This window comes from Cupressus sempervirens, chromosome 10 (genome assembly GCF_028749045.1).
Source record: "Cupressus sempervirens isolate cs-2001-9-10 chromosome 10, ASM2874904v1, whole genome shotgun sequence".
NCBI lineage: Eukaryota > Viridiplantae > Streptophyta > Pinopsida > Cupressales > Cupressaceae > Cupressus > Cupressus sempervirens.
In genome coordinates, this window is record NC_143127.1 from 88,503,791 (window position 1) to 88,523,395 (window position 19,605).

General features: G+C 34.9%; 1 protein-coding gene across 1 annotated transcript; it reads left to right on the forward strand.

The window, feature by feature from the left end:
* The first annotated feature begins 363 nt into the window (after positions 1-363).
* Positions 364-3,787, forward strand: EID1 (F-box family protein). The gene is made up of 2 exons (XM_089804113.1): positions 364-2,396; positions 3,130-3,787. The coding sequence occupies exon 1, from the start codon at positions 618-620 to the stop codon at positions 1,956-1,958; it is 1,341 nt and encodes a 446-aa protein (XP_089660239.1). The 5' UTR covers positions 364-617; the 3' UTR covers positions 1,959-2,396; positions 3,130-3,787.
* Positions 3,788-19,605: the final 15,818 nt, after the last annotated feature.

The window sequence follows — 19,605 nt, forward strand, 5'->3', positions numbered from 1 at the left end:
AACAACTAAAACACCACCTAGGCCTTGAAATGACAGTCGAAAAGCATTCATAGGGCTTAAAATGACTCAAAATTTGGAATAGTACTCAAAATAGGGAATGCAAATTTGAGTTCCATCAGTGTGCAATGAGACTTTTAGCTCTCCAAGAAATGTTGGCCTCTATGTATACTTTTTGGAGTTGATCACATGTAAGATTGAACTCCGTGATATAATAAGCTATATCAACATGGGAAACAATAAGACATTTTATCCACCTAAACTTCTCAAGGGGTACACATTGCACATCAAAGTGCAAATGCTAGGCAGTAATAACTTAAAAATGCGTACACCCAAGATGAGGCGGTGCTTGCAATCCCATCGCTGAATATGAACCACGAGTGGAGGGGGTTGCTCAGGTCCATTTCCAGTGGCCCCTGGAGCGGCACATACCATGGGACAGATGCTCGTAAGGCCCACTTTCGACCTTTTGCTCTTCAAGTGTACTTTAAAGGTAACTGTCTCTGCCTCCATACATCATCATTTATTTTATTCAAATCTTCAACAGCAGTCATGATTGTAGATGCCAATCAACAAATGACTTCAAGTCTTTTGTGCTCTTCCAATTTTCTGTGATTGCAATGGGAGAACCCTCGAATGAAGAGGTGGCTGCATTTGCAGCGATTTCAGAGGACATTCTCCTCACCATATTTGCCAAGCTTGAAGATGATCCAAGATATCTGGCTAATTTAGCTTGCGTCTGCTCTAAGTTCAGCTTCATAATACGAACAATCTGCTGGAAGAAAAAGTGTATAGTTGAAATCCCGAGTGTTGTAGCCGATCTGTTGCAGACCCCACGGTTCGCCGTTAAATTGGCGGAACCACCGGGCGGATGGGCAGCGCTTCATAAGCTTGCTGTGTGCTGCCCCGGCCTCTGGTACGCTGGGGTTTTATTAGAAAACTGGGATTATGGCCTCGAGCGAGACATTGGGCCTAGCGATGATTACAAGATCGAAACCCGTCCGGCGCAAAAGCTTTCCAGTGATGAAGGAACCAGCAAAGTCCATGCACACTGGACTCCGTTTGATGATCTTCATTTACATACCGATTTTCAGGTCGGGCTAGGGTTTGAGCGGTACCCTAGCGAAGAGGAGGCTTCAAAAATTAATTTAGAAGAAGCTTCAGTGGAACATTGTGGGTTTGAGCAATACCCATCTAGCAAAAGTGCGATTGCAGCCAGCACGGGAGTGGTTTCTGCAGAATGCTTTAGTGGAGAAAAATGCTTAGGGATTTCTACAGATGAAAGAAATGGCTTTGAAAAGAGGGAGGAGCCTTCTGGATTTCAGCCACACCCACATGAAGAAAGTTCCATTTCAGCAAATTCGAACCCACTCTCTTCAGAAAACCGTAACGCGGGTCAAGTTTTAAGGCTTGTGGCAGATCAGTCAGTCGGAGAAAACCCTTCTGAAATACTCAAATCTAGCAAGCATGGGGAAAAGAGAAAAGAGAGCCCCTACCTATCGTCCACTGAGTGCCGTGATGTCAACTACGATGTAAAGAAGAGGAAGAAAGGGCATCAACAACAATCAATTTGGCCTCATAGGGCTAATGGTGCTTGGAATCTTTCAAGAGAGCAGGGCAACAAGCTTCTGCAGAGCAGGTTTCGTGGGGACTGTCTTTATATATGTGATTTACCTGGATGCGTTCACTCAGAGGAGAGGAGGAATTACAGGCTGTTTAGAGGGATTTTAAAGAATTTCAAGAATTCATATGTGTGGAGGAATATTAAGGACATGAAAGCCAAGAAAAGTGTGATAAGTTGTGCTTTCTGCAACTCAGATGGCACGTGGGACATGCTGAACACTTTCTGTTTGAGGAAGTCTTTTGAGTACCATGACGATGGGGAGCCTGTTGTTAGGGCCTTTGTCTGTGAGAATGGGCATGTGGCCGGGGCCTGGACGGACAGGCCAATGTATACTTGATCAGATGCATCGTGATGAAGAAAGTCTCTGAATATAGATATATAAAGAAAACGAATAGTAGTTAGTTTATTTACGGTGTTAGCAAAAGTATTTCAGTTGGTGAAGAAGGTCCTGGAAGAATATTTAAGTCTGGTCAATCAAGTATTTTGAGATTTCTGAGCAGCGGTTTGAAGGAGATTCTCAGCTAATTCTAAGATATACATTTTGTTGTTGTAGCTGTATTGTTTTATGGATTCTTGAGTGGATATTGAAGGTTTGATGATTGGTTTCTGCTCAAAGAAAAGACATTATTTTTGCCCTTCAGGCATGTTTTTGACAAATTTGCAGGCGTCTTTCTAACTAAATTGCTAGAAATGAAATGCCCATCAGAGGGTGAGTTAGTAGCGAGAAGAATAATGCGCGCCAGTCCAACATATACGGTCACAAGCACAATACCCTGTAAGGTCATATTTGCAATTTACTTTTTCATGTTACTATACTTTTTAGATTATTGCCCTAGAACTAGTTAAAATATGTTCATTCAGCGTTGGCTGTAGGAACAGATTTTTGGGGCTTTAAGTTTGGCAGTTGTTCTTGCCTGTCAGGAGCACATTTTTTGGGTAGCATTCTTAAGACAGCATTCCTTTGGCACGATAAATTGCTTTTTGTCCATACGGACGGGCTTATCTTAATATTCCCGATTCTATAAGATATTTCAATTGCAGCTTTTCATTGTCATTTTCTGTAAACTGATCAGATATATGAGTGTAAGATTTACATGTAAGATTGATTTCATCTTCCACTATCGAGAACAAATTCTTATGATTCTTCAGTTTTTTCCTAGATAGCGGTGATAGTAATAGAGGAATTTATCTGGAATTGTTTCTCATTGCACATTTCGAGCTTTAAAGTCTGTTTTATGCAGTCGGTGGGTATGTCCGGCCTTAAACTAGTCGGTTGACATGAACTTATGCAATGGAGCTTTTCAATTTCTGCTGTCAAAGCAGCTTTTCATGCAGAGGAACACTAATAACTTCTTTTAAATGAATATGTTCTACTAACTTTATATTAATAAAAGATAAATTGAACAATAAGTTTTTAGGTTTTAGTTTGGGATGAAATTGAATTAGGATCATATCTTGTTAAATGCAAGACTCTGACTTGTACTGATGTACATACCCTTACTAGCTAGCTGACATGGTTGCGGCCTGAACATCCATACAAAAAAGTTGTAGAACTTACACTTTCACAGTCTAGCTAAAAGGTCAAAGACCAAGGACCATGCCAAGGTTATTTAGGTGGAGGGGGGTTGAACATCAGTCTTGCCCCGAGTTTTACCGGGCTGGCATCATCAATTGGGTCACAACAAGTGAGAGCAGTAGGGTTTTCCCATTCTTCTCTGGAGGCGGCAGAACATGAATGGGAGAAATGGCGAACCATATGGTTGGGAGAAATGGCAAATCGAAGGTTCAGATAGGAGTCTCTGGATTTCTGAAGCAAGGGACCTCAGAATTTTAATTATTTTTGAAAATCGTATACCCCTGAAGCAAGGGACCAAATCCTATCTTGTTCCTACCATGATTAGCTTGGAGTGTTTCTTAAATTGACTGTGCAACAACGTCCAGGAGGAAATCATAGAATTTTGCAGTGGCTAACTGCATTGCCCAACTCCATTTTTTTTTAATACATCTCCAGTGCGGACTATGAATTTGTATGAGGGAATTGGCTTTGCTTTTCTATGTTCTTTAGCTTACAGGTTGCATTTTTGTGTGTAAATCCTTGTGATGAAATCAAGTATCATATTAATCTCAGTGTCTCTGTCAGCTGAGCACTGGTATTTATTAGTTCTTTGTATGCGCGTTGATTACCTTCTGTAGTACTTGGATGTTTCTTTGGATTGTTTAATTTAAAATGCATTTGCATCCCTTTTACGCATGATTAACTTCATTGATGGCATTGTTAGCCATGTCAACCACACAGCTGGGACAGATAGCATGATATAATCTAAAAGCCAATATATACACTCACTAAGTTCTTAATTGATTTTTAAAGATACCCACATTTACTCTTGTGATGAAATAACACAGCACATTTACTGTTATTTGTTAAACAAACTCTTTCCACGTCGATTGCCAGGTGTAAGTCTTCAATCTTTCTTCTTCCTCAGTACTACGTTTATCAAAGAATGTAGCGATGTAAGAGAAGGGAGATCATCTTCCTCAAAATGACAACTCGTTGATTTACTGTAGGTCGATTGTGGAAGAATATGTTGGAAGACTAGAATGCACATCTTCCTTGAGGTGGAAACTCTTTAGTCTGCGAGTTGGAAATCTGTTCATTCTTGAACTAAAGCTTCATGGAGTGCAAACTTAGTTGGCCCTGAACTAAATTTAGGTGCTAAATATGAATTTAGTTTGAGATTGGCCTTTGATGCATGTTGTGATATGTAAGTTTGACGCCTGATTCACTGTGATATGCAGAGAAAGGAGATATCCCTATAGTAAATATTTAGTTTAATTAATTGGGAGAAAGGATGTGTTTTTGGATCTGTCATTGAAGTAGAAAGTACATGGCAGAAGTGAATGTGCATCTTGATGTGAGAGAAAAGAGGATTTGACTCTAGATACCAGATATTTGAAATCTGAGGTTATTTAGTGTGGATATGTGCATTGCGAGATCTTAAACTGGGCGGGGGACCTGAATTAAGATCCCTTGTACAACACTGAATTGTGTGAAGATGTGAATTAAGACCAATTGTGCGAAGATTTGAATGTGCATTGTGATATCTTGAATTGTGCGAAGACCACATGTCCAAGTTTGGATCTCATGAATGTGACGTTAACCTTGAATCAATTAGACCTGGATATGTTGTGGAGCCTTCATTTTTGATAATCTATGGGTCTAGATTCTAGTTAAATTGTTTGCTTGTATTTGTCAATCTAATACTTGGTGGCGATAAGAAATACTGTAGAGCAGAGTTTTGGAAGTGTGCTAGCTTCTTATGGTGGGGTCGAAGTACATTCAACAATTTGGGAACAAGTTGGAATGCACCGACTTGCAAAGGCAATAAATGCTCGGACAGCTTGCTGTGATCCATGAGCTAAGAGATAATGATTGCAAGTGATGCACTGGGACAGACCTAGTGTACGACTTTGATTTTGACATTTGCTAATGTAATAAATGATATAGTTGGGGATGGCTGATGTAAAGACTAAGGTGTGATTTTGAGTGATAATGTGATTCAAATCAATAAAGTAGTTTGGATTTGTTTGGAAAGTTGGACCATTCGTGGGCGCCTTTGGTTTTGGCATTTGCTAATGTAATAATTGATGTTGAGATGGCTAATGCCAAGGTGGGTGTGATAATAAGTGATTTTTCGAAGTAATAATTTAACACAATATAAACAAAGTGCTCTTTTGGACTCTTGCCTTTGAAGAAGTGGGAGTAGTGATGCATAAATTAAATTGAAATTGAAATAACTCTGTAACTAAGAGAGAATTTGTGAGGAAATCAGTTAATTGTTTGTTCCTTCATAATTGCTTGGAGTTTTTCATTTTTTAAGCATCTCTAGGACGTGGAAGCTTCGGAATATAAAACAAACACTATATTATATGGAAGACAAGTAGAAGGCGTATGTTGGGAAATTAAAACATATTTTGTATAGTTAAAAGAGAAGGGACATGTACCAAATTGATTGCATTTTTTTACATTCAGAAACTTAGTAACATGTCCATGTTCTCAATAGTACAAAATTGTTGACATGTTTTAATAGTATGTTTCAATCTAGTATTCACTGCTATAAACATTGTTGAAGTGCAAAATTTTGTGTCAAGTCTTTTGCATGTCCATGTTCTTCAATAGTACAAAACGCGTTTTAATAATATGTTTCAATCTAGTATTCACTTCTATAACCACTATCTAAGTGCAAAATTCTGTGTGTCAAGTCTCGCACCCTTGTGTTTGTGGAGATATCTATTATGGTTGCATTATTTGCAATTAACATAGTTAGAGGTTTGAATTAAGATAGTTGCATATGTTTTATGATTGTAGATATAAAGATGCATACAAAGTGGGATTTGTATGCATGATTGTTTATTGTGTATTGTAGCCGATGAAAGTAAGAGGATTAAGTCAGAAACATAAACATGTGCACATAGAATATATAAAGCAAAAGTTGCTCCATTTACTATTGAATGTGAATCATCTTCTTTAAGTTGAGTGGTAGCAATCTTCAATGTAAATATTTTCGATTTTGAAAAAAAATTGACGTTCATTTACATGTGAGAAAAATAAAATAGAAATATACTAAATATAATTATAATTAAAATCATGAAAATTACAAAGAGGAAATGGAAGTGAAAATGAGGAAGATCAAGAATATCGAATCATTTCCTCATGCCTCTTAGACTCACATAAATATGCGATGATTAAAATTATGGGATTATGAAAATAGGCGCCTCCAAAAGGATATCTCTCGGCTTATTATATATATATATATATATAAGCTAGTATATATATGTTGTAGGCAACAAGTGGGTATGCAATATGTTTAGATATGGTAATTAGAACATGTTGCACAGTGAGTCATATTACCTTTGTGGTTGTTGCGTAGTGTTGCAATTTTTTTTAGTTGAAGATGAATTTGTTTTTATGCGCTATAGAATTTGTATGGATGAGTTAGTTGTAAAGTTTCTACAAATTTCATAGGTTCAGATATGAGATAATACCTTTTATTCGTTGATGTTACTATCTTCTTCTTTATGAATGTAGAATGTAATTTTTAGAATATTAAATGTTATTTTGAAACTTGTTTATCTCTACAGTAATTTGTATAGGGTAGTATGGTTTTAAGGAGCAAACATTAATGAAGGTGAGAAAAAAAATGTTAACTAACATAACATTTAGTTATAGTTAGTACATAACATGTTTACTGCCAAGGATCACCGCCCATCTATTTTTCAATTGTAGTATAAATAATGCCTTCGTATGGTATAAGGGGAGAAGATTAAGGTGCAATTTGCACTTCTCAGACAAGTATGAAATCACTGTTAATATTTAACTCCCTCTTAACATAATCATATTGAGAGATAACATATCTAGCATCATCAATTACGATGAATAAGCATAGTTTGATACTCTATATCTATTTGAATCTTCTGAGCAAATGGTATCATGGAACACATGATACTAAGTCATATAACCATCTTGTGATATCACTTATACCAATGATGTTACATGGGATAAAATTTGAAAAATGATTAAATTCTTCATTTATCTAGGTTGTGACTCATAAGAACTTGCAATCCTATATCACAACTTGATCTTGAGTCAAGGTCTACTAGAGCACATGATAAAGTCTGAAGAATACATTCTTCTTTTATCCAAGTTGTGATTCATAGGCATGGAAATGCTGGTGTCACAAATGATCTTGAACTCACCTAGATCTAACAATAGTTCTATACTGCTCAACACAGTATTTGAGATATCGTCCTCTCTCATAACTTCTTTTATACAAGTATTCATTACCTCATAGATCATCACCTCTTAAATAATGAATACAAATGGTGGAGCCCATAACAGTCAATAACTTGATAATAAAATTATTTTATTAATAATTTAAAAGTTACAAATGAATTACAATTCAACCATACCAAGTCTTTTCCTAAAGTGATCTATCTTCACTTTAGAGAGAGGTTTGGTGAGAATATCTGTTGTTTGATCTGCAGTGCAAATGTATTCTAATTTTATAGTATTCCTATCTACCATATCTCTTACATAATGGTAAGGAATTTCAATATGCTTAGACTTGTCATGAAAAATTGGATTCATAGAAAGCTTGATGGAACTCTAATTATCACAATGAATAATTGTAGGATTCATGGCTTGCCTAAATAATCCCACAAGTAACTATTTAAGCCAAACTGCTTCCTGAGAGACCATCGTTGCTACAATGTATTCGGCTTCTATGGAACTTTGCTCTATTGAAGACTATTTTTTGCATATCTAAGATATCATTGCTGATCCTAAACTGAAATAGCATCTTGAAGTACTTTTTTTTTGTCTTTAACACTTCCATCCCAATCTGCGTCAATGGATCCATGTAAATCTAAGTCACCTTTCTTATATTTGAGCCCAAGATTAAGAGTGTGTTGTAAGTATCTCATAATGTGTTTGACTACAACTAGGTGAATCTCCTTTGGCTCACACATAAATTGACTTAAGGCATTAACATCATGGCAAATATTAGGTCTTGTATTTACCAAGTACATCAGGGATCCAATCCGTTTGTAGAGAGTATAATCTATGGAAGGTGACTTTGTTGTTGCTTCTTTTAAGTTTATGTAGATTACTCTCCATTGGAGAAGATATAGACTTGCAATTCCACATTCCAAATCTCTTCAAATTATCTAATGTATACTTCCATTGATTAAGTATAATGTTGTTAGAATTTTGTCATATTTTTAGTCTTAGGAAGTAATCAAGGAGTCCCAAGTCTTTCATCTCGAATTCTCTAATTAGATCTTTCTTGCATTGATCTATGAGATGATCATCACTTGTTATTAGTAAATCATCAACTTACAATATCAGAATTACCATATCATATTTATCCCTTTTATAATATAGATTTGGATCGACTTATTTTTGGAGAATCTTAAGCTGGTGAGATATGTATCAATTCTTTCTTACCAGGCCCTTAGAGCTTGTTTAACCCCATAGAGAGCTTTCTTGAGTTTGCAAACAAAAACGTTAGGATCATAAGTTTCAAATCCTTCAAGTTGCTCCAATTATACTTCTTCTGTAATCTTTCCATTTAGGAATGTAGTTTTTACATCCATTTGATGTACTTTTCATCCCTTCGATGCTGTCATAGCTAGGACTACTCTTACATAGGTGTCTTTGGCAACAGGAGCAAAGGTTTCTTCATAATCAATCCCTTCTTTCATAGAGAATCCCATGGCTACAAATTTGGAGTTGTATTTTCAATGCTACCATTAGCAGCATGCTTTATTTTAAATATCCATTTGGAAGAAACAACATATTTTCCTTCATGTCTTAGAACAATTTTCCAAACATCATTCTTCATAATAGATTGGTATTCTTTCGTCATAGCTTCATTTCAAGCTCTATGTTTAATAGCATTTGAAATATTGTTTGGTTCTGATTTAGACAAATCATTTATGTTTGCTGTATGACTAGAAAATCTTTTGGGTCTTTTGCTTTCTTTGATTGTTCCAGAAGGTGTAACAAAGTCTTATGCTACCTCTACTGTTTTATTGGCCCAAAGTGGTCTTTTCTTTGAATTTTGAGTTTCTTCAAGATTAAGGTTTCAAATTTCATCTTCAATTTCTTCCATATTCTCCCTTTAAGACTTAGATTCAATATTTCTTTCACAACAAGGTAAAGGAGAGCGTCCTTTAGAACTTGGGGCTCTTTTGAATGCTGAATCTTCTTCAAAATTACATCCCTACTAAGTTCAATATTTTTCTGTCTAGGTATGAAAATCCTATATGCTTTAGGTGTTTCACTATACTTTATAAAAATACCTTTCCTCCCGAAGGGTTCTAACTTAGTTCTCTTTTCTTTTGGAACATGAATATATATAGGGCACCCAAAAAGCCTAAGATGACTTATATTGGATTTAACTTTAGTAAAGACTTCTTTAAGAGTTTTATCTCTAAGGTAGGAGTGAGGGCTTCTGTTTTGAATATAGACAACAGTATAAGAGGCTTATGCTCAAAGATAATATTCTAGATTTTGTTCAAATATCAAAGCTTTGACAACTTCTATAATTGTTCTATTCTTCCTTTTTGCTACCCCATTTTGTTGTGGGTTATAAGAAACAATATACTCCCTCTTAATTCTTGTTTCTTTATAAAACCTTTTAAATATATCTGAGGTGTATTCCTCTCCATTATTAGTTCTAAGAGTTTTAATTTTATGTCCTGATAAGTTTTCAGTTAAGGTTTTAAATTCTTTGAATCTCTTTAGGATTTTTTCCGATTCTTTGCATTTTAAGAAGTAAATCCAAGTTTTCTTAGAGAAGCCATCTATGAACAAAATATAGTACCTACATCCTCCAAGAGAAGGAATAGACATAGGTCCACATAAATATAAGTGGTTTAATTCCAAAACATTGTTAGTTTTTCTAGTGCTATTAGGAAATAGACTTTTGGTGTTCTTACCTAGAGCACATCATTTGCATATGCTCGAGTGGTCTTTATTTAGTTTAGGTAAACCAATAACCATCTTTTCCATAGTCAATAAAATTTTGAAAGTTAGATGTCCTAACCTTCTGTGCCATATTTCATTTATGGTTGTAGCTTCATGAATTAAGGCTTGAAGAGGTCGACTAGATTTTGAATTTAATTCATACAAATACCCTTTTCTCTGACCAATCAATTTTGTTTTCTTAATTGAGGAGTTTTTAACGTAGGTTATGACTTTACCATCCATGAATGCAACATTATGTCCATCATCTTCAAGTGCTATAACCGAGATTAGATTCCTTTTTATTCCTGGTACATAAAGTACTCCTTTGAGAAGTAGAGAACTACTTGACTTTAGTATCAAGGTGTAATTTCCAATTCCTTTGACAGAATGTGTCGAATTATCATCGATGGTGACTTTGCCATTGACTTTTTCTAACACAGAGTCTAGTTCTTCTTTGTATCCTATAATATGTTGAGAAGATCGACTATCAATGACCCATGCTTTATTTGATATTTCATTTGATAATGCTCAATACAATATGCGATTCTCAAGATCAAAGTTATCTTCTTCCCTAGTGATGTTTGTACAATTCATTTGTTGTTTAAAATTCTTAGGGAAATTTTCTTTGTAGTGTCCAAACTTTTCACATCTGAAACTTTTTTTTTTGGATAGCTCTTTCTTAGGTTTATCATTCTTTTGATTACCCCTTTTCTTCTTGAAATGCTTCTTTTTATCTTTATAGAAATTTGTATTAAGAGCATGAAGTTTTTCATCTTCTGTTTTCAATTTTCCTTTTTTCTTAAGTTTTTTGAATTCTTCCTAAAGATAGTCTTCCTTAAGTCTATTGAAGTTAGGAAGATTATCTCTGGCACTTACTCCTTGTGCGAATGTTTCCCTTGAATCTAGTAATCCATCTATAGTCACCAGTGGTAGTTATGTATCATTAATAATGGTTCCTATACTTGAAAGCTCATCTCTTAGGCTGACAACCCCTAGGATGTAGGAATTCATTGATTCTCCCTTCTTTATTTGTATGTGATTTAGTTGTCTTTTTAGTGCGAGAACTCTAGTTGCATTGTTAACCTCATATGAATTTAGTAATGCATTCATCATATTAAATGTTGTTTGATGTTTTGTTAGCATGGGTACTATATCATTTTCATAGATCTAATATGATCTAAATGGCTTTCCTATTTCCTATACTACAGATAGATTTATGAGGTTCAACAATAGGTTGTTTGGATTCAGAATCAAAAAATTATTCTACATCATTGTCTTCAAGAGTCATCATGATTTTGAATTTCTAGGCATCGAAGCATTCTTTCCCATCAAATTTGTCCTTGGGTTTGATTGTGTGTGCCATTGAAGATATGAGAATGATGCTAGATATATATCAAGTTTGATTATTTAATTTGCAGAGCCTAGGTTCGACTACCAGAGCTCTGATACCAAGTAAAGTTTATGCAAATTTTATAAGTTCAAATATGAGATAATATCTTTTATTCGTTGATTAACTGATCTTCTTCTTTATGAATGTAGAATGTAATTTTCAAAATATTAAATGTTATTTTCAAACTTGTTTATCTCTACAGTAATTTGTAGAGGGAAGTATGGTTTTAAAGAGCGGACTTCAATGTTTTTGTCTGTCCTTAAACTACAATAATACCCACCCCTTATACCAAGACCAAAGGGCATGTCCCTTAAAGGGACATGACCCTCTCTAGTTTGGTCCATACATTACTTGTAGAAATTGGTGCCTATGAAGGAGATAACAAAAATGTTAACTAACATAACAATTAGTTATAGTTAGTACATAACATGTATATTGCCAAGGATCGCCTCCCATCTATTTGTCAAAGTGTAGTATATATAATGCCTTTTTATGGTATACGGGAAAAAAATTAAGGTACAATATGCACTTCTCAGACCAATATGAATATCACTGTTTTGATTAAGTAAATTTTTTTTTGAAAGGATCGGAAACCTTATACAAAAGGAGAAGAAAGATATAACAATGAGGACCATAACACAACTATGGAAAACCACCTGACAAACTAGAGGGACACAACCAAGTTCCCTATAAGAGGGCAAACAACCCAAGAAACCAAAGACCATCAAGATTTACATTTTGGTCCTCACGGTTGAGAACGTAAAGCCACATCAAATGAGGGTTTGGTGGACTTGCCTTTTTTCCCTCTAACTATTGTCCAACCATCCTCCACCTTCCTAGCAGCCTTTTGCTAATCCCCACTAACCCCCAAAACCCCAACTATAGGAAAAGCACCAGCAACAGAGTTCTGGCTAGAGACAGCAGCTAAAAAAGGGCCAACATCAACCTTCTGACTCAAATCTACCAAAGAGACATCAATTGAATCAACAAAATTAGTAGTAGGAGAAGACCCATTAGCAAGAGAAGTATCAGTAGTCAAAGGGACAACATTCAAATCGCTAGAGACAGCAACCGAAACCTTGTCTGAATCAACAAGAGAAGAGCAATCCGACTCATCTACCACCTTGGACACTTTCTGAACCATATAGTGATCATCTGAAATCCCCAACCACCAAGAAGGTGATTTCTTCAAACAAACTTTGTTAGAGGAACAATGCATAGCTAGATCGCCTGGCATATGACATTTCTTGCATCTAAAAGGTGTATGAATATCATTTTAATATTTAACATTAGTACTAAATAAGAAATGTTTACAATATTTTACACTGGTGGTATCTTTTGTGATTGAGATGATTGAGTTGTCCATGGCAAGAGTGAAGGTTCCTTGGAGCTCAATTTTTTGCATGAGGTAAACAATTGTAGATATGTCTATACTTTTCAATTTAGATCTTTGATAATTTTGGGAAAGTTTCCTGTAGTAGTTTGCATTTAGGTTGCATTCAAGAATACTATCTTCTGTTTCGATTATGCATTGGAGGTAAGGTTGAATTGTGAATGTTGTGGTTTTGCCACATTTGGTGTAGTAAGTGTTGTCTATAGTTGTAGTTGGAGATAAGGAAACATATTTGTTGGCATAGTGTGCAAAGCAACTAGTATGGTGACAAGTGGTCATTTCTTGTTCTCAATGATCTTGTTACCTATCATTGAGAAGAAGTTAGTAAAGGTATGAGAAAGTATATCAATTTAGTACATAGTACTAATTATGGATGGTGGAGTATATATACATTCATCATTCAATAGATCAATGAAAGATGATAAGTCCGATCAGATTAATGTTGAGAGTCTAGTACCACTCTGCACAACATTCTTGAGAAGTAGTAGTGTTGTCAGTGTTGTTGTTGATATAAATATTTTTTGCAAGCTTTTGTAGGGATAGGTGTGTGCCTTTGACACTATGAACTGCAATAAGTAGTATCTTGGTTGGAGTATGAATAGAGTGAAAGTTGTCAATGAAATGTGTGTGTGTGGTAATCATATATTATTGTAGTTTTGTAGGAGAAAAATTTCCATCTCTAATTTGTAATTGAGAGTGCAGTGCGTCCTACTCATGAGATGCTACAAGAATGCCAAGAATTACAAATGGATAAGTATTTTGTGAGTGGATCAATTAGAAAGTTGTTGTTTTAGGTGTCAGACTTTATTGCTTGAAAACAATATCAATTTTTTTGAATTATTGTCTCTAAGTGTAATAGGAGGCAATAATTGATGTCTCCTCTTTCATATTGTGTATTTTTAATTGTGAAGTTTTGAAGCCAAATGTTTGTTCCAGAAGAAAGCCAATGCAAGAATTTATCAATTAATTTATTGCTAATATTCATTGTTATAGTCATTTGACCATGTGCGTCGATCAAATCTATGTGTGCAATTGAGGTTTTTTGTCCAGCTAGGAAATTGGAAAGTTGTCCCATATGTAACTAACTTGTCACTTTGAAGACAACTATTAATTGTCTTGTGCAAATTTCAATTATGGTAGGTGGTTGAGCTATTTTTAACTTTCTTCTGCAACAAAGTTGGTTGTTTTAGTTTACAAATTGCTAAATGCAATTTTTACATGTTAAAAAATGTGAGAAACGTACTTTAGAAATTTACAAGTGATCTTACCTTCCGTGCTTGTGATCATGGTCGTTGTTTGAACACTATGTTATGTTGTGCATCCATGATCTCCATCAGGAATGCAACAACAAACATCGAGTGATAAATGCATGACAAAATGAATTTTGCTAAAGACAATATTCAAAATGTAAGAACAAGTTGTAGTTTTGTATGCTAGAGTTGTAGCTATCATGCTATCACTAAGTGATTTGTCTAATATGTAACCAAGGTAGTGAACTTAGTGGTTTGAATGTCAATATTGTGTATCCATAAGTGATTCACCATACTTCCTGCATGTGTTGGCTTCTCAACAATGAACAATAGTTTGTGTTGTTGCATAAATTGAATTAGTAGTGTTTGTCCTTTTGTTGACTTGAACATATCAATAATTTTTATTAATGAGCAAAAATAGGTTTTGAGGGGACTAGAAGCTCGTTACAACGTATACAAAAGAATTAAAATGAAACCCCAAAATACAACTATGTTGAACAAGCCAATAATGCAACGAATACCCCAAAAATTAACGTTGTTAAAAAAGAAAGTTTCACAAGAGTAGAGATGAGAGCCACAAAAATGAGGACAAAAAGAGACTGACAGAGTATAAGAAAATAATGGTAAGCCCAATCTACCCAGAGGAAAAGAAACTAAGACCCCACATCCTACACTAAGGAAGGAAAAAGCTAACATTTTCTTTTACATCCCTTCTCTTGGGAGTGTAGAGTCATGCAACAATCAATGTTACATATCAATGTTGACTTCTCTTGCAAAAATCAAATTTGAATGTGGTGGCAAGGAGTTGGTAATGGTTGGTATCAAATTGAATAGGTCATATACTGGTGCAATTGGTGTCAGATATAAATTTGTGATTCGTCGAGTAGTTTGCATATGCAAGATGTTGACTATAATTGATTCCAAGTGCTTTATTGTAAAAGTTTCTAGGTTTTGCAATACAATTTGTTGTGCAACATGTTAAGAGACCATGAATAGAAAATGAAGGATAGAGTTGAATTTTTTATTCAATAATGGTAGAGGTTCAGGGTTTTTGGTTCTTATTTCTGTTGGAAATTTGTTTAGCATTCCCCTTGCGATTTGTGACAAGGGCTTAACCTCCTCCTATGTACCATAAGTTGAGTGGTTGTATGGAAATTGATAGATCAATCGTTTAGTGTTACAACCCCACTCTAACAAGTGGTATCAGAGCTTGGTCATAGGTTCAAATCCTAAGACCCTCAAGTAACGTTGAGGGAGAGATTGTAGGACATTTGTTCAGCGTTCCCCTCAGGATTCGTGACAAGGGCTTAACTACCTCTTGTGTACTATAAGTTGAGTTGTTGTATCATGCATTGACAGATTAGTCTTTTGGTGAAACAACATCTCAATTCTAACAATTACTTGGAGGCAAAGTATGGTTGCAATAAACAAGTTAGGCTCTTGAGCTATTTTTTGTCCATGAAGCAAAGTACTACATTCATTCAAAGAACATATTATGGTATTGTTTGATGATATAGAAGCAAGACTATAGAGAAATGTCCATTGTGTTGGTGTTTATAGGCGTTGCATTTTAGTTTCTACTTTTTGTGATAGCTTGAAATTCTATTCTTGTAATTTGTGAATTAAGTACAATGATTCAATGTCTTTGACACATGATAAATTAGTGTAGGAAAGGTCATACTAGCAGTCTTTGTAGGGGTCAAAAGCAACTACATCCAATGTAAGGTTGGGGTCCCATGGAGGGGTGATCCCTTAAAAATAGAGTAGGTGGTTGTAGAGAGTTTTTAGGAATATTTAAAGGTGAGTCAGCACATGAATGTTTTTAATTTGTTTTAGATTTAAAATTTTAGCTCTAAATTTTAAGGAAGCTAGTGATCCCATGGATATCACTTGAAGAATTTAAATTTATGATGTTGTTATTTTATTGCTATCATAATTTAATATTTAAAATTGTTGACGTGGCAAAGAAAGCTCCTAAGTTGGTGGGGCTAAATCCAACCTCACCTCATTTTCACTAGCTCAAATTGAGAGGGCTAAAAAGCTAGGGCTCCTATTTTGCATGGATTATGTTAGTCATAATGTCATACAACTCTAGTATAGTTGGTCGGTTGCTTAGGTCTAATTCATGTTGAATGCTCATCATTGGATATTTGTCCATGTCATCTTGGGTGCAGGTTCGTCAATGTTGCCATATTTGTAATCAATTTGTGCATTGAACATTTTGTCAATATTTTTTATTTGTGTCTTACTTGCATTGAATACTTTGCTCTATGTGTTGTGACCAAGTAGTAATGTTTTCTTACTAAGTCTAAACGGTACATAGAGAATCAATTTCTCTATACAATAATTTTCATGGTCAATGTGAGGGTAGTATTGACAAAATGTATGAGTCATGTTTTGCGTCTTTTTTGTATCTTTGTTGTGTTGGTATAGTAGAATACAATGTACACAACAAGTGATAGTTTGTCAAGTGTGTTTGGTCTTTCTATGTATTTTTCTATTGCAAATGCATACATTATGTTTTTTTAAATTATCATCTTCTTTTGCCAAAGTTTGAAACTTTTGAGCATAAATAATCTACTTTTAGATGCTGCAATGTTGATGAAAATATTTTTTCTTGAAGATTTATGTAGTGGCAATGAGAGAGCAATGTGAACAACTTGATGACTGGACATTTTGTTGGTAGTTTAATATTGTATTTCCAAGTTAAAATATGAACCATGTCTTGTCATCATAAGTGTTAGCATGTTGTTTCACAATTGATGAAATGCTACTGACATTGTATCTTGTTTTGTCATATATGAGCAATAGTAAGATGCAATGACATATGCATCTAATATGAATTGTGTATCTGTGTTTGCATACCATAATAATGGTACTTTCCTTGCAAATGCATTTTTCCAAATGTTCCTTGGATTAATTTTTAACGATAGGGCTCTTCTTGTCAATGTCGCTCACAACAATGCAATGTAATCATAATTGTTGATCTAGAATTCATCAAGGAAGTTGTCAAATATAGTGCCCTTTGCGTATTGTTTATGTTATAGCTCTCTAAAGAGATTGCTTTCTTTGTCTTTCATTGTGGTGTAAATTGTTGTCTAGGGCTCTAGTACCATTGTTCTCCTCATCAGAGGCAAAGGGAAGCTTAAAATGTGATTGGATGTTAGGTATTTTTTGCAAGTTTTATGTGATGGTGTGTTTGTCTACAAAATTTACTACTTCATTGTTCTTGCATTTTCTATATATTGGTGTGTCTTTTATCCAAGGCTTGAATTGTACATGTTCATTTCCTTTGTTTTGTAATTCTATGACAAAGTAGTCCAATACTTTTCCAAATAGCTTTCTATTTCTCAAAATCATTTTTTAGAATGTAGCCTATGGTTGAAATAACTAGTGTAGAGGATAAGATTTTTTCAGATTTCAAAGTCTAAATTCCTATCTTGTATAGTTTCATTGTGTTTCAACTCTTTCTTGCTAGACATATCTTGTAAAGCACTTGTCGATGTTATAAAGAAAGTTAGTGGTCCTAACTATTTGACCATTGCAAGCCTATTTATCATTGTATTTTCCAAGTAGTCTGGAGATGTGCAAACATATTTTAAGTGATCTAAAACCTATGAGTACCTCAATATTCTTTTGAGATTTGTAGGACTATGTACATCTTTTACTAGCAAGGTTTTACCTTTTAGCTTGACTTTCGTTATGGAGACCCATGCTAGGATAGTAATTGTTGGATAATTAGATTCATGGACTTGAAGAAAATATTTGTTATGTGTGTTGCAAAGTCATTGTCTTTGTGCATGAGCTCTATTTCACTATTTTTTGGAAGAATAATTTGTTTGTAATGTCGCTTGGACGTGAATATCCATAGAATAGAGTTGTAAAGTTCATTTCCTCTAAGCTAGCATCTTGGAAGATGCCAAGAGGTTTAATTCCTTCTGAAGATTCAATTTGAATTATAGTTGTGTCAAGGTCTTTAATTGAATGTGTGTCATTTAACTAATGGAGAGTATTTCAAATATTGGCTCATTGTTGAAGTTGGAGTTGTCATCAGTCGTTTCTGTATCTGGTTCAATATTTGTTTGCATTTGTCATGTTTCTTTTGAGTACATCTTGCCAATCTTGGTTTATGCATATATATTTTTTTTACTATATTATAGAATTTTTGCTAAACTCTTCAAGGCATTCATTACACAAGCAAGTTTGACATTGCCTTGACAATATACATTCTCATACTCTAGTCTTCACTTGAATTTGGTTGTAATTGTTTTGTTTTTGTCCACTCTAAGCAATGCATGTTGCACTTTATCAATGCCTACAAGTACATGAATGATTGTTCCATTTAATTAGCATTGTGATATTTTGTATCCTAGTTGCTTAATTTGTGCAAAAAAATAATACGCAAAGAGACAAGTCTTTCCTTTGGAAAAATTAACATGTAGACAACATCTATTCATGTGTTTTGACATGTATTCCAAGGTGCAACAAAAAAAAGAACATTGTTAGATAAAGTAGTGATGGAACATATTTGAAAATTTGTCCATAAACATGAAATTTTCTTCATTTTCCCAAATTAGAATGAAATAAAGCACCAATTCGATTTAGGATCACTTTTTGATTTCGCGATTTTGGAAGAACAAACTCGCTTGAGGAGAAGGATGGCTTGATTTCGTGTGAACATTTAAACTATGAGTTTGAAGTTCCAAAATTTTACAAATTTCAAGGAAAGTTTGAATGTTGATTCCGTAAAGGCAAAATTGATATTAAAAGATATTGAAAGATCGAAATATTAATGACCACATTTGAAACAAAAGGTTGAGTACTCGATGATGTGACATTGTTGGGTGATGCGACGCGCTCCCCTGCCCACAGGTGGTTAATTATGTGGTGTTCCATGTTCACTAACAGTCATGGTTTTTGGTGTAACGGCCAATGGGCTCAACAATTGGTATCAAAGCCTAGTTTTGGCCTGGTCATGGGTTCAAATCTCCCCGGTGCCTTCCCAACCCGCGTAAGCACCTAGTATGCGCGTCGAGGGCAAGATTGTTGGGTGATGTGATGCGCTCCCCTGCCCATAGGTGGTTAATTATGTGGTGTTCCATGTTCACTAACAGTCATGGTTTTTGGTGTAACGGCCAATGGGCCCAACAGACATATGGAACAAAAAATGAATTCTAAAATGCTCAAAAAGTTATGAGCATTAAATGAGGGATGTCTTGAAGTTGATAAATCATCGAGGATGAGTTATTCTACACAAACCAAAAAAGGTGGAGCAAAGATGACAACAGCTTTGGAGTTCACTTTGGCAAGCAACTAGCTTTCAAAACAGTAAGTTATAATTTCCTCTTGTCTACCTACAATTTTTTCAAGATGCTTGTAAAGAAAGATTTTAGTAAGGAACATAAAGAGGAACTGGTGGAAAAA